Raw genomic sequence first — 16,084 nt, 5'->3', positions numbered from 1 at the left:
TTGAAGATATATATGGATTCCACCGGATTTAACAGTGGTGTCAAAGCAGATCTATGTGGTGCCATGTGAGGATCCTTATAAAGAAATGATTGGGGGGCTGGGGTCCATTGGGACTTGAACCAGTAAGGGGTCCATTGGGACCGTTAAAGGGGCGGGTTCGTTGGGACCCGAACCAATAAGGGGTTTGTTGGGGCCAATAAGGAGGGGTTTCTAGTGGTCCTTTATTTGAGGGGTAGATTGTTAGAATATAATCAAAGTCTCACATTGAAAATACATGAAAAAGATTATGAGGTGTTATCTATATTTTATCTCGCTATTTGATGGGCTTACATGTTATTTATAATATGCATCAGATTTATATCATTGCAAATATAAATCCATTAAATGCTGTAACTAAGATTAATTATGGATTTGTATTATTAGATGTGATTATATGTAGAATCTATTAACCTGTTCTGTTATTATTGATGAGCTGATAACGAAATTGAGTTCATTATAAATAAGGTGTAATCCTTACAAGATTGAGTAATTCAAGATCTCCATGCTATCCATTAGTGAGAAGAGTTTAGTGTCACCCAAATCCCTATGAAAGATCCACATTTTTTTGCTTCTTACTTCTTATGTGGATGACACAAAGACGATGATAATTCCGTTGCATTCAGGTGCATCGTCTTTATCTCATGCAATTTAATTTCCACTGCGATTTCCATGTAACTAGATCTTGCAGTTGAATTCATAAGGCTTAGAATTCTTGTTAGAAAATTATTTCCATCGGATTGCAGATGAAACAGTGGAGGACGAAGATGAAGATGGTGACAGAGAAGGACCAGCAAGTTTTGGTACAGTAAATCATATTCAAGTTGCACACATTTTGTTCTCTTCCAATTCATCAGACACGCATTAGACTAGTTAGCAGATACAAGTTGCTCTCCTTCTTTCATAATCCATTGCCTGTACAGCAATTGTACAAATTTTTAAAAAATCATTTGAGTGAACATTAGTTCTCATAATATCTGACAGATGATGACATAGAATGCCCCTTGTACTTTCTTTTCACATAACAACAACCTGAGCTATCTTTATGAATTCATGTTCAAAGAGCATTACATAAAAGCACACTTCATGATTACAGAATTAACAAAATTAAAATCTAAATATCCTGATAGATTTACAATTAAAAGAACATCATCATTGAGAGAAATCCATACATCTTGTGTGCTCAAATGATTTTCCAATACATACTATGTCGTCCAATATCTTCTATCCAGTAATTGGATTATCAACATGGAAGCAAATGACATATTAGCATTTGACAATGGAATGAATTTAGCTTGATTTGTTTCAATTAATCATTTACATAATTGCTAAGCATTTTGCCTAATTGCTATACAAGCCTACTTCATAGCTCCATCTTTTTTACACTGTCTCTACATTCTTTTGGCTCATCCATGCAATCAAAATCAGATCTTCTCTTTATGCTGCTGATATAATCTTACATTTTTATTTATAATTTCACACTGCAATGCTGAAGGCTTACTACTGCACAGAGCATCTCAAGGCTGTGCTATAAGAGGTGCTTCGATAGATTCTTGACAGCATGGCCTTGTGTCGTTAGCAGTTGCTTTATTGGGACTTTCAGGGTTAAGCAGACAAGCATGGCCAAGCGAAATGACCTATTTATTGTGATAAAAGTAATCGAGTGTGTCTCATGGTGAAGTTTTATGTTGGAATTGCTAGTCAAATGTTGAGTGTCATATGATGAAAGAAACATACCATAGAAATTGAAGCAACAAGGATGCTGAAACCTTTGAAATCAAAAGGGGCCTCGCTTGAAATAAAAAGAGCTGAAGGAATCAAATATTGAAGAGATATAGATGATTTAGTTAGAAAAAGCAATTGAGGTTATGCTGCCTATAAATCTGAAGCAAGTGTTCAACTTACATGTCAAGGGGCTCATTACAATAGGCGAAAGCAAACTTGCAATGGACTGCACACCGGCAATCAGTCCTTGTGCTTTTCCCTGTGATATTAACCAAACAGTGAGCAGGAAAACAACATTTTCTTCCGTTACTTAGAGAGAATTTGTTAGAAATGAGACTGATCCATTCTCCACATTTTCTTTTACTGCAAGAATTTGCACCACTGTTAACCATTTTTACACTTCTAAATATAGATTTTGAGACTTCAATCCTAAAAAGGAACCTAAGATCCACAGCATAATTGTTGGTTAGAATCAAATGAACAAGATCACAGACCAACGATGACCTAATTCTCCAGCAATTTTCAAGGGTTTGGCTAGAATAGAAATAGGACAGAATTTATTCCTCCCAATCCAAAACTATGCAGGCGTTGCTGATATCAACCAACATCCAGGTGATCGAATAATTTTGCATGTTTTCCTACCTAACACCAATCTCAGATCATTTTTGTTGTTTTGTAAGGTGTATGGCTCAGGGGAGTTGCAAGCTTTATAAGTTTTGGAAGGTAACTTATGAACTTGAAAAAGTCTATGAGGCAGGTTTCAAAAGTGCTGCCAAGTTTCATGTCTTTGTGCGAGCACTAACATCATTACAAATTTGTCAGACACACTGCATCTGAAGTTGTGATACTGACAGTTAAGTAACTAACTAGCAACGGAGATTGATGGGCGTGATACCATAAGCAATTGGAAATGTAATAAAGAACCGGATAGAGAAATGATGAAGAAGAAAGAAGATGAGCAAAGAACAAGAAGTTATAAATGAGAATAGAAGGAACAATTGAAAGTAGGTAATGAAATTAATAGTCAGTCAGATATCAGAAATCAAACTTCGTATCACCTGGTAATGAAGTTACATGGAATACATTATTTAGATCAACCGACTTGCCAATGGTAGATGAATGCCAAAGAGATTGAGGGAATACCTGATTACTTGAAATAGCCGCCTTTGAAATAATTGCAAAAGTCTGCCAATAAGGAGATCTCAACTTAGCATTGGTTAAAGAACAAAATGAAACTATCTACCATGTCAATTCTGATGCTTGCTTAACTTATAATGACCCATTGATATAGGTATTGCATATAAAGTTGACAGTTTCTTTAGTGCATATCAAGTTCAAACCTTATAGGAACAATAAACTTAGCAGACGGCGAGTTACTTACAGATGGTTTAACAAGAACATAGATGACTCCAAATGATGCACTAAGGTACGGAACCTGTAGAAATTATGTAATTAGAACTAAATATGCCTCAAACAGCATGTTCATATCTACTGTAAGTACTCATAGACATAATTATTCATGCAGTTCATGGTTTGGAAATCCAAGTTGAGAAAGAAAACATAGGTCGGCATTAATTCTGATAAAAAGCATACCCAACGAGCCCATGCAACGCCATAAAGTACGCTCTGCAGAGAGAGTATGCATTAGCACTAGATATATAAAGAAAAAAATTATAAAAGTTAATAGATCTGAGGATTTGAGAAGTTTTACTGACATAAGCTATTGAAGCAATCAACGCAAGACAAAGTACACCTTTTTCTCCCATAATAACATTGATAAAAGGAAGAACCAAGATCTGCCATAAAAGAAGTCAGCAAATTCACATATCAAGCACATTTAAGGTTGTTAAGAATTAAGATAATACATTATCATTCTACAATCAATCTCTAATAGCTGATTTAATAGAAAAAGTTTTCAGTAACCCACTGTGAACACTTTTGGACACCTCAATGAGCCAATCATTGGAGAAAATAACAGTTAAAATATTTCACACTGATATTTGATTGGTATTTGGTGATGTCCAGATAATTAATGCATTTATTCTGCATCGATAAAAGTGCCAGTTATCTTCCTGGTTTAAAATGTGATGGAGATCATAGAAGAGAGAGAGAAAGAGATATATAAAGTCAAAATATTACTAAAATCACAAGTACCAATATGATTTTCAAATAACCACCTTTTATGCATTCCATCTGATCATCCGATATCAGTAATTTAGCTAGGCAGATGGGAAGTTCGATGCATTATATTACATTACTTCCATCAAAAGTGAGAAATAAGTTTTCTTGTTAAAGAAATATTGCTGTCATGCTAACCTAATCTTAAAATCTGAGTTATAGTCGGCTAGTTGTTTGTCTTCTAACCACAATATGAATTAACGTTTGCATAACTCTTATACAGTAATGGTTCACAGTTCTAATCCATAGGAAAAATAGGGGGATCAACTACTACTACAATCAGTGTTCTAGTATCCAACTCTGGGGAGTGAATACTAGAACAGAGTGAAACTGCAACAAATAGATTCTTTCTTAATCGATATGTGAAATTTGACTCTTAACTAGCAAGAGGAGGAGGAGAATTCAGTATAGTAACAGATAAGAATGATACAAATAACAGGAATTATCCATTATGTATGACATAATTTAGGAATGCAGGGAGCAATTTATCACTTCTCACAGTACCTGAGAAAATATAGATCCAAAGCTAACCATCAATAGGATCTCTGAGAACTGGTTTTTGTTGAATCCAAAGGCCGCCTTCAAATAGTACTGCATGTAGACTTATGTAAGTTCGACGCATTGGGATTTAGAACATGAGACCATCAACAAAAGAACTTAAAATAAAGAATTCAATGACAAATATCTACTGTACAAGTAAAGAAAAGTGTGAGATTATACCAGCAAGATGCTACTGATGCCAGACATCCCCAGCTCATAGAAGAAGGAGATTAATGAGATGCGCTTGAGAGTTTCACTACATATTTTTGGATACTCTAGTTAGTGAACCATAACAGTATCATCTTTCCACTAAGATACCTACCACAACAACTTGAAATTTATGTTGCAAAGTGAATTAACCAATGCACTCAGGATAGATAGATGAAATCAGTTCCTTTTGACCGATTATAAGAAAACAGAGCACAAACTTAACAGGTATGTTAAAGAAGGTAAACTGCAAAAACTCATTTTTAAAATGATAGTCAACTGATAAAAAATTTACCTATTGCGAAAGACCAAAATAGTTTCTTTTATTGAGTTCCAGCGTTCTATGATCACATTGAGAAAAATGGATGTGCATGATCTGTTATCACTTTGCCTTGGAGCAGCCTGGAGAGTCTCAATGAGAAATACTTTCATGTATATTGTGGAACCAACCAACAAACAAATTGACACCTACATGGCATCAAACAATAAGATGGCACGTTAATGAGATGTATTTCAGTGTTGATAAAGAGCAAATTTTATAAAAATTATCTAGAACATGCCTCAAATATCCACCCTTCAGGTAGAAAGCGTGCCAAGATGTTTCCCAGCACATGTGCGGCAGAGAAAAGCCCAGTAATCCAACCAAATGCAACAGATCTCTTGCCAACCTCAATCACATCAGCCTAGATTAATGTTGAAATATAAATTTAAGTGATTGTATTCATTAATCAAGAAGACATATGTAAAAAATCATGAACCAAGCCATTTGAAGTATTTGTTAATAAATGGTTTCAAGGGGAAAATGGTGAGGACGCAATAAGAAATATTTGGTAGAAATGTATGTTCTTTTACAGCATTTTTTTCCTTAATCAAAGGCTAATGACAAAGGGTGCAATGTAAAGCAGAGTTCATAACCATATTTGCATCAACCTTTTATGGGGAGGCTTTATTAAAATCTCATGCTATACACATTCAGGTATGTTAAATGTTCATGGAAACCTTTCGTCTTTATATGATAATAAAGTAAAGATATAAAGTATCGACAGTATATTGTAGGAGTAATTGGCAGAATCAAGGTATGTCAGTGTTGCTTAAAACAGTAAAATTATTCATAGACAGGTAATCCACTTAATTCCTTCCAATATATATAAAAGATAGGAGAAACTCTTACTGCATAAGCAATTGCTATGCATGATATGCTTCCTTGACTAAATATGTAGGATATTGTGCGAAGTACAAAGTGCACGTAAACAGCTGCCCTGGAATCATCCCAAGCAAGTATGGCTGAAATTGCAGCATACAAAAGTGAATGTTAAAAACCATTATGAAAGGAAACAAGATTCAAGATAAATGGAGAAGTTAAGTTATCTTTTGTCGCACAAAGACATTGAAATGGGATGTAAAATGAATTTTAGTAAAAATAAATACCATTGCTGCTCTTACGAAACTATTGTTGCTTTATGTTTAATGGACAAGATTATGGAGATAATGTTTTAGAAAAAGAAAAAAAAAATAGCTTAGTTTTAAATACTTTACGGAAATTGATCATGCCAGACTAGATGAATTAAATGACCTATATATATCGCACCAATAATAGGGAAAATTAGAAGTGAAGAATCATACCAAATGGCACTATGGATGTGGAAATAGTAATCAGAAGGAGTGGTTTACGCCCATACTCATCTGCTAGCTGACCCAAGAGGGGAAGAACGACCATTTTAAATATGCCGACAACCTATAGAGACAGTGAATTTCTAATCAAGAAATAGCAAGATCAACGTATTAATTGATCTTCGAGTCTATTGAAGGAGTTACAAACCTATTCCAGGTAATTGTATATTCAATTTCCAAAAATCTAACGACGCAAATTTACTTAAAATTCCAGATTTTTTTTCACATAATTCAACGAGAATCGAGCAGAGTACTGAAAAGGAGCCCCTAATTTAGTGGAACAAGCGTAGGAGATATCACCGTCTGTTGGACGCCGGTGATGTAGATGACCTCCGGGCAAGAGCTCTGGCCAGGGCAAAGGGCTCGGGTGGTGACATCCACCAGAACCGACACCGTCATCTCCTCCGCGATCCAGTGGACGAAGAGAGGCAACAGCAAGTGAACCAGCGGCCGCAAAATCTTAACGTCGCCGACCCCCATCCTCAATCTTATCTCCCTCGATTCCGTCCCCCTTCGCTCCACTGCGCCCGCCGGAGGGGCGATTCGAGGCCTCTTTCACGCCGCCGGCGCCGTGGATGGATTGGATTGAGAGCCTCTTCTTCTTCTCGCTTCCAGTTGGTGCTCGCGACTGAGCTTTCTTATCCCCGTTCGTGTCTTATATCAAGGAAGACGAGGAGGCATGGGTTCCCGACCAAGTGCTGACTCAGCCGTGAAGCGAAAACGGGTGACATGGCGAGGATGACTTGGCACCTTTCGCCATCGCGCTCGGCTAGCTCCCGTCTGACGTAGGCCCAGAAACTTCTCATGGGTGAGTCAGCGCGGCGAGGCGGAGGCACCACGTGTGCGGGGACGACATCGGGCACACGCGAAACGCGTGGCGAAGGGACGTGAACCCGCTGCGCACGTGGACGAGCGTGTCGTTCTCGGCAGTTACTCGCGAAAGTCGATGCGGTCGGACGACCACGACCGTTGACATGGAATGATGACGTGGCAAAGGAGGCGTGATATAAGTTTATCTTAAATTTTTTTTATTTTGCCCCCCTGTTTGAAAAAGAATATCATTTTACCCCTACAATATATCAGTTGCATTTTACCCTCCATGAAGATGTTACTGTATTACATTATTTAGAGGTGGCAAATGAACCAAGATGAACATATATGTATTGTGCCCAACATAACTTATAACGGTCAAATCTATTCAAGCTAGCCATGGATTGAACCATCTCAGTGGTGACCCAATAAGCAGGCGTCTCAGTGGTTCGAATATAGGAGAGCATCATGTTCCAAGTTTGTAAATCCCGTAGTCCATAGCCTCCTTCTTCCTGTAGATAAACATAAGGTAGCCCAAGAGATTGAGGATGCTTTGTTGACCATACAAAAGAGCGAGAAATATCATAGATCTTGTCAATTACTCCACTAGGGATTGGTAGAATAGATAACCAAAAGCACTGCAATCCCTTGAAGCACCGACCTCACTAGCTCCAATCTTCCGGCATGGGACAATGTATGTTTTGGCCAAGCCATAACTTTCTCTTGTGATGGAATCAAGGAGAGGACCATAATTTACAATTAGTAGTTTCTCCGTAGCAAGTGGAATGCCAAGATATCGAAAGGGGAATGTGCCTTGTTGAAATCCGGTGATTTGCATGAGTTCCTCCTTTAGTTGATCACTAACTCCTGGCCATGTATAGGTTGGATTTTAGTGGATTTGCTCTAAGACCCGCTTTATCACCAAAAACCATCAAAGCATCCATGACAAGGTTAAGGGTGGGAGCATCCGCCCTTGCAAACACCAAAAGATCATCGGCATATGCTAAGTGTGTGAGCTCCACTTCTTGGCATTTTGGGTGGTAGTTGAAATCATCCTTCCTTGATATATCTTTCATTGAACTCAGAAAACTTCTAAGCATAATCCGAATAACAAGGGGGAGAGAGGATCACCTTGCCTTAAACCTCTTCTTGCGCTAAAGAAACCATGCAATCCACCATTGAGACTAATAGAATAAGAAACCGTGGTGATGCATTCATGTATCCATCCACAAAATTGTTGGGGAAAGCCAAAACCAACAAGGGTGGACATAAGAAAACCCCAATCAACCGTATCAAAAGCTTTGCATAAATCTACCTTTATCATGCATCTAGGGGAAATCCTCTTCCGAGCATACTTTCTTAGTAGTTCTTGGGCTAGATGGATGTTGTCCCCAATGAAACGATCTTTGATAAATGCTACTTGAGCCGGATCCAATAGTGACTCCATCACATTTGCCAATCTTGCCGCCAAGACCTTAGAGATTACCTTGTAGAAGACTAGCAACATGAAATAGGTCTAAAATCCGAAACCTTTGGTGTATGATCGGATTTGGGAATAAGAGCTATCAATGTATGATTCCATTGCTTTAGTAGCCTCCCACTAGTGAAAAATTCATGCACCGCTTTGGTGAAATCAGCCCCAATATCCTCCCAAGCCGCCATGTAAAATTTAGAATTATAGCCATCCGGTCCGGGAGCTTTATCGGATCCAATATCAAATAGAGCATTTTTTATTTCATCATCCGTGATAGGAATCACAAGGGAAGATGCTTGAGCTTGAGATAACCGACTTCCACTCAAAGAAGAGGCATCCATTGGAGAAGTATGACCGGCCTCCCCTAAGAGGGCTTGATAATATTCCACAAACTCTTGAGCAACCTCATCCAAGCTAGTTGTTTGTTCTCCGGATTGCTTGGTGAGTGTGATAATTGCATTTCTTTTATTGTTGCGCTTCACCAAGTCATGAAAAAATTTGGTACATCTATCACTATTGTTGAGGTAGGTAGTCTTGGCCCGTTGTTGGTAGAATAATTTTTTCCGCTTCCGCTAGCATTGTTGCCTTCTTTCTTTTTGTAGCATAGTCACTTGGGGCCTCTCCTCCATTGAGGATAATTGTTTGAACCTCCTCTAGATCAGATTTGGCTCTCTCGGCTTGCATCTTGATGTGTTGGAAGTTAAGCTTGTCAAGCTCTCTTAGTTTGCCTTTCAAACGTGTTAGCTTTGCCTTGAGAGAGAATTGAGCATTTCCATAACCGGTTCCTCCCAAGACTTAGCCACCAACTCCTTGAAACTCTCATGCAATGTCCACATGTTATAGAATTTGAATGGCCGGTTATTCCTTTCTCCCTTGCAAGTGTGGTAACAATAACACAAGAATGATCCGATAAGCATCCGGGTGGAGTAAATTCCAAAAACTTTCATAATCCGCCACCAACCATTGAGAGTTCACCATGGCTCGGTCAAGCTTGCAAGAAACCCTTCCATTTGTCCATGTCAATCGGCAACCAATGGAGCGAAGATCCACCATACCACATGTGTGAACAAAACACTCCAAGTCATGCAATTCATAGTTAGTGATAGGATTCCCACCTACTTTGTCTTGGAGTGTCAAGGGCGTATTGAAATCCCCCATGATGGCCCAAGGTTCTTGAATTCTTTCTCCAATAGATGTAAGAGAAGTCCATAAAGATCGCCTTGCCATGATAGAATGAAGACCATATATGAATATCACCAAGAAAACCCGGCTAGTGATGGAGCATCGTAACCGACAATGAATAAATTGATTCGCAATGTCAAGAACATCCAAAGACCCTATGTGTATCCCATAGGAGCAAAATACGACCATTATTAGAGTAAATGAAATTTGTCATCCCCATTCCTAATGCAAGGTCTGATTGCGTTGGGAGATCATCAACAACAACTTGTGAGGGCACTTGAGGAGGGATTGAATTGTTTCCTTTGATTCTAAATTGATGTTTTCCCCTTGTAGATTGGGAGTGGTTGCGGCATTGTTCATTTTGTGGCGACTTCCTACTGGAAATCTTGCATTGCTCCTTGGAATGCCCAAGCCTTTGAAAATCATTACAAAAATCAAGCATTGCTTTATATATGATTCTTAAGTCAATTTGTGCACCGGTAAACAAAGTGATTGGGATCTCTTGTATCTTTTCATCATGAACCGAAACCTCATCATTAACCTTGCATGTGCTATTCGTTCCCTTGTACGTGTCAGTTTGTTGGTATACAATGGTCTTCCTATCTTCGACCCAATGAGGCTTCGTATTTTAGGGGACCAATAATCCGTTGATAATCCATGAATTTGGACCCAAGTGGGAATATATCTTCCATCCTCATCAAACAAGAAACACTGAAGCATAATCTTGAGGAATAATCTTGAGTATCTTCCAAGTAAAACTTTATCATGATTCGTGCATTGTATCAAAATGGTATACAACCCAACCACTCTTGTGCATGGTAAATTTGTATGGTACCCCCATCTAGATGCAATTGACTCTATTCTTTCCTGGATGCCTTCCCATGAACCAACTAACAAGTCAAAAGCCAATCGAATCTTCCACTGTCTCAATGTCTTCGTACTCAAAATTCAAATGCTTCCCGATCGGTTGAGATTAATATTGTAGTGCAGTTGCCAACTTTTAGTTCTCCTATTGTCCTTGAAGAGTGCCCATGACCCTTGCATCCCTTGTCTTTGAGGAAACGATGTTTGAGTAGCCCTTCCATTAGTGGGTGGCAGTAGATCACCGGCTGCAGCTCCATTTCCGGCGGCATTGTCAATTCCGACAGCATTAGATAGGGGGGTTGTTTGGTGCATAAGGACACCATCCTTTAGAAGAGAGGAAAGGCGACTTAGAGAGCCACTTGCTACCTCATTTGCTACTAAATAACTTGATTTAGATTAGTAGAGGATTACCCTCTTGCGTCGCGATCAACTGTAGTTTCTCGATTTACCTTCTCACAGATGGTCGTGGGGCCGACCTTGTGGGACCGTTAAGGTGACGGATTCCACCATTTTGCAGAAGATTAGTAGGGGATTATATTCTTATGTGGCAGACCATCATGGAGAGAGTTTAGTCCAACTGAATTTTCTTGAAATAAAGGAGCTTCATCATTTGGTAAGGAAAATGGATGACTTGGAACCTCACTTGCCACCTCCTCTGCCATATCATTTGCCACCTCATTTTCATGACCTTGATCAGGATCCATTTGGGCAATACGTTGGAGAGCTTGATGATGTGGCACCTTGTCATGAGAAGAAAAAGCACCTCTTGGCTATCTAATGATTGTGTAGGCTGCTGCAAGAAGTTTATCATTACTGTCCACACGGTTTGCTTGCTATGATCTCCATTCAATTCGTTGCCCGTTTCGGTTGCTTGATCGAGAATAATATTATCAAATCCTATTTTTATTGAGAATAAAAGAAATTATGAATGAGAGACTGCATGAGGTATTTCTATCTCTTTATTACTGTCACTTGCATCAACACTAGCTCTTCTCGATTCATTTGATTGAATCTATTGAAATGGATTAATTCCATGAGATAAAGATTGTATAGAATATTGACTACTGTGCCAATATTTCGAGGGATATGTATAAAACGAAGTTCGATGGTCACTACTTGAAAATTTTGATAATATGGTGGTGGGTATGGAAAAGATTGAAAATTATATGGGTGTTGTGGGGGAAATGAAAGTTGAGGATTGAGAAGATTAAGACGAACTCAAGAATTTTCATCGATATTTGGAGAATCCAACAAAACCCTAAAATAATGACTAGAATTTTTATCCATCGCTCTCTAAATTCTTGATATATAGTGATTTATTTTTATGATGAAAGATAGATAAAAATATGATATATATATATGGTAAAAAAAATAAACGCTGCCCAACATTTCACAAATTGAACGTCGATAACGTTCTCAAGAAAATAATTAAACCGTTACATTCAATTAAATCGTTGCTTAATTGATATTTTTTAAAAATAAATAATAAAAAAAATCTATAACAAATACAAACGGATAATATCCTAATCTACTCTCTAACTTACAATGGACCCTAATCTACTATATGCCTTTTATTTTATTTTATATTATATTATAATTAAAAATTATCGAACAAATTTGTTCGATGATTTTTAATCCTTTCATAAATATCCCTTTAACACGTGAGAATACTTTTTTTAAAAAATATCCTATCAAATATCTTCCCTTGGAAATGCTCTGACAGGTCTTGAAGATCTCTTTGCTGAGCATCCTCTTGGATGCTCAAAGGCGTTATAATAATTCACCTTCCACCTCATTAAAAAAAACCCAGACGTCCATGATAATCCCCATTTGATTCAGTACGCCGTATGGGGATCGAACCACAGGTCACAACCTTCCTGGTCCACTGCCACATACTCATTATAACAACATATCTCTTTCACCCATATTTCTTTTAACATTAACACTCATTATTTATGGATCCCACCATCCACTCAATCATCTTAAAATTATATATATTAAATAAATATATTTTAAAAATATTTTAAAATATTAAAATTATTATTATTTTTAATAATAATCTTACTTTTAAAATAATAATTTTACTATTTTTAAAAAATAATATTAAAAAATGGGTGTGTCTTATGATAATTAATAAACGGTTAAAATTACAAAGTTGGGAAAATAAAATTTATTTAAAATTGGCATGTAATTATAAAATTGAAATACAACAATAACTTAGAATAAACCACACTATGATGAAATTAAAAATAACATATGAAATACTAATTCACGGATTATTATTGTATCACCCCCAAATATGCTCAACTAAGTCGGCGCGAAGTTGGTGATGAACTTGAGTGTCACGTAGCTCAGAATTTGTCCGAAGATAATCTTGAAATCCTCGATTTGAGCCATGGATAGGTTGTGCGGATTCGTCACCTTCATCATTGTACCAATTTGTCACGTGAGCTCCCTCATCCTCAACAATCATGTTATGCAAAATAATGCATGCTAACATGATTTGTTTTAACTTTTTCCTATACCAATAACGAGCTGGACCTCTGACAATCGCCCATCGAGATTGGAGCACCCCAAATGCCCGTTCGACATCTTTTCTTGCAGACTCTTGTCTTTCCTTAAACAACTTCCTCTTGGGATCCTCCGGGCAAGGAAAAGCCTTAACGAAAGTAGCCCACTCTGGATATATTCCATCTGTTAGATAATAACCCTTCGTATATGCAGTGCCGTTCACCGTGAAATTAATCTCCGGAGTATTTCCTTGCAAGACATTGTTGAATATGGGAGATTCATATAACACATTAATATCGTTACGTGAACCGGCGACTCCAAAGAATGCATGTCATATCCACAAGTCATGAGACGCGACCGCTTCAAGTACGATTGTTGGTGACCCATGTCCCCTTGTAAATTGACCTTTCCAAGCAACTGGACAATTTTTCCATTTCCAGTGCATGCAATCAAGGCTACCCAACATGCCAGGGAAGCCGTGTCTCTCATCATGCATTTGAAGAAGACGTTGAACATCATCAGCATTTGGCCTTCTCAAGTACCTATCACCAAATATTTCAACCACATATTTGCAAAACTTGAAAAGACACCTGATGGCAGTTGATTCACCCATACGTAGGTACTCGTCAAGATGGTCGGCGGGGACTTCCATAAGCCAGTTGACGAATCGCAGCGGTGCATTTTTGTAGTGGTGACAATCCTTTTCTTCGCACAGCATCGTCCCTATGTTGAAAAAATGCTGAATGATTCTCTAATGCATTCACTATGCGGAGGAATAACTCTCTTCACATTCGAAATCGTCTTCGAAATATTTCATCGTGATACACCAGGTTTATAGAGAAATAATCATTGACGAGCCTCTCATGCCCGACTTCACGATTTCTTTGGATGAACCTTCTTCTTTTGCGTGTGTCCCTCCTTTGATATGCTTCCATAAGTTGTTGGTGTTGTTGAAGAACCAATAACATCAGTTCTTCACCCGGATCATAAACTTGCTCATCGATTTCAACATGGACTTCGTCTTCGCTTGTCGAGCTGGAACTTGAGCTAGAGCTACTTGTAGAATGAGACATTTTTGGAGGAAACACGTTTTAGTATATGTGTTTGAGAAATGGTATGATAGTCGAATGAAAATCTCGTAGCACAATGTGTCTATATATATTGTTTTTCTCATGCAACGACTAGTTGGAACGGCTAGTTTCAACGGTTAGTTTGCAACGGCTAATTTGTAACGTTTAGTTTGTAACGGTTAGTTTTCAACGGTTAGTTGCTAGTTTCCAACGGCTAGTTTACAATGACTATTTTGCAAAATTATAATAATTGAAAATCACATTAATCGAAATGAGAAATACAATAATTAAAAATTACAATCACTCGAAAATATAATAATACTAGAAAATGAATATTGAGTAAACAATTTAGATATTCCATCTCGACCTAATATCCTGGCATAGACATTCATGTATGATAAGCTGCTCCTTTGTCATCTGCGAGGTGTCTTTGTTCAATATTTTGTACTCCTTCAACTTCAAGTGACGATTCTTAGCTTCAGATTTGGACAACGCAGCTTTTGCCTTAATCTCCTCTACTTCGAGTTGTTTTTGCTTCAGATCGACTTCGGACTTCTTCACGCTTGTGTACTCAGTGAACTTTGCGAAAATATTATTGTAGTTTATTGCCAGATCCTCCATGGTCGATTTTACTTTGTCTTTTCCCTTTCTTTTTGCTGCCTTCTGTCCCATTGGACGAGTATCTTCATCATCCAGGTCTATACTCACATTTTGGTTGAAAGAGGTGTTGCTTGCTCCTAACTCTGAGGTCCTCGTCTTCTTTGTGGCCACAAAGTGATCAGCAGACTGTGGAGTAAACATTGGACGGTCTTTGACAATTCTCCACACATGCTCAAGATTGAATGCAACGCCATTGTTTTCGGATTGATATTTTTCGTACGCAAACCTCAATATATCTTCGTCACTGTGACCACTTCGATATGAACTGTAAACACTATTGTAATTTGCATTGAATCGATATACCTTCTTTTGGATTGTATTGTGCCAATGTGACCGTATAACATTTGCACTTCTGGTGTTTGAACCTGAGGGACGATTCTCATTGTAGTAGCTTGCAACACGTCCCCAAAAAGCATCCGCCTTTTTATCATTGCCAATTATTGGATCATCGCTGATAGTGACAAAACTTCTCGCTAAGACCTCGTCTTCAACCTTTGTCCAACTTGAACGCTTTCTTGTACTTTCAGCATTTGAAACCACTTTTTCAAAATTGACCACCTCAATTGGGGATTCCCGGTCGAAAAGTTGAGTCTCCGGGATAAAAGTTGGAGTTGCAGGTTCATTCGACATCAGAGGAGTGAAAGACATACCAGTAGTGTGTGGGGTACCATATCCATGAACAACCGGCGGCGTGAAATACGGATGACTCATATTTTGTCAATATTCGACTGGAAGCGGTTGATATGGACTTCGAGGGGCATAATTCGGATGATTCATAGAATTTCCAAAACCTTAGAAAATTTTGAAGATTTTGTGGAGGAAACGACATATTTGGAAATGGATATGGGTATTGATAATTTGGTGGAATTTATGGATTTTGGAAAGATGAATATTCTTGCGGGCTGTTTATAGAATTCAAGAAATTTATTTAAAAAAACCCTATTATTTTCATCCATTTTGAATAGAAAATAAGATTGTAGGGACTTAAAAAAAATAGATGGAAGAATATTTAGATAGTAGAATTAGAAGAGTATAGTGAGTTGGAATAAAAAAATGTGTTTTATAGATGAAATTTTAAACTAGCTATTAAAAAATAGCCGTTAAACAATTAACCATTTTATTTAATTTTTAATTTTAAAATTTATAATTTTTTAAT

At 37.7% G+C, this 16,084-nt stretch overlaps 2 protein-coding genes and 1 pseudogene across 2 annotated transcripts; all 3 read right to left on the bottom strand.

Moving 5' to 3' along the window:
* Nucleotides 1-1,497: 1,497 nt before the first annotated feature.
* LOC141827301 (uncharacterized) lies at nucleotides 1,498-6,972 on the bottom strand. The gene is made up of 14 exons (XM_074714515.1): nucleotides 6,658-6,972; nucleotides 6,310-6,421; nucleotides 5,858-5,970; nucleotides 5,247-5,369; nucleotides 4,982-5,154; nucleotides 4,660-4,735; nucleotides 4,444-4,530; nucleotides 3,477-3,557; nucleotides 3,355-3,387; nucleotides 3,143-3,196; nucleotides 2,905-2,946; nucleotides 1,942-2,020; nucleotides 1,774-1,844; nucleotides 1,498-1,673 (listed from the first exon to the last, which is right to left on the bottom strand). Exons 1-14 carry the CDS (start codon nucleotides 6,835-6,837, stop codon nucleotides 1,554-1,556), a joined length of 1,344 nt encoding a protein of 447 aa, XP_074570616.1. The 5' UTR covers nucleotides 6,838-6,972; the 3' UTR covers nucleotides 1,498-1,553.
* A 6,002-nt stretch (nucleotides 6,973-12,974) lies between these two features.
* LOC141826933 (protein ANTAGONIST OF LIKE HETEROCHROMATIN PROTEIN 1-like) lies at nucleotides 12,975-14,004 on the bottom strand (annotated as a pseudogene).
* A 612-nt stretch (nucleotides 14,005-14,616) lies between these two features.
* LOC141826932 (glutathione S-transferase T3-like) lies at nucleotides 14,617-15,639 on the bottom strand. The gene has a single exon (XM_074714252.1). The coding sequence runs from the start codon at nucleotides 15,637-15,639 to the stop codon at nucleotides 14,617-14,619; it is 1,023 nt and encodes a 340-aa protein (XP_074570353.1).
* Between the last annotated feature and the right edge of the window lie 445 nt (nucleotides 15,640-16,084).

The sequence above is a fragment of the Curcuma longa genome, chromosome 4 (genome assembly GCF_044706935.1).
Source record: "Curcuma longa cultivar G26 ecotype Majalengka, Jawa Barat chromosome 4, ITB_CL_G26_1.1, whole genome shotgun sequence".
Taxonomy (NCBI): Eukaryota; Viridiplantae; Streptophyta; class Magnoliopsida; order Zingiberales; family Zingiberaceae; genus Curcuma; species Curcuma longa.
The sequence above is the reverse complement of the archived record's forward strand: the minus strand, read 5'-3'. Positions and strand labels throughout refer to the sequence as shown.

Coding starts and splice junctions, on each gene's coding strand:
- LOC141827301 (XM_074714515.1), bottom strand. CDS start 6,837: ATGGGGGTCGGCGACGTTAAGATTTTGCGGCCGCTGGTTCACTTGCTG. Junction 3,558..4,443: donor TTGGATCTATATTTTCTCAG/GTACTGTGAGAA, acceptor CTTTTATGGCAG/ATCTTGGTTCTTCCTTTTAT. Junction 1,845..1,941: donor TGTAATGAGCCCCTTGACAT/GTAAGTTGAACA, acceptor TGATTCCTTCAG/CTCTTTTTATTTCAAGCGAG.
- LOC141826932 (XM_074714252.1), bottom strand. CDS start 15,639: ATGAGTCATCCGTATTTCACGCCGCCGGTTGTTCATGGATATGGTACC.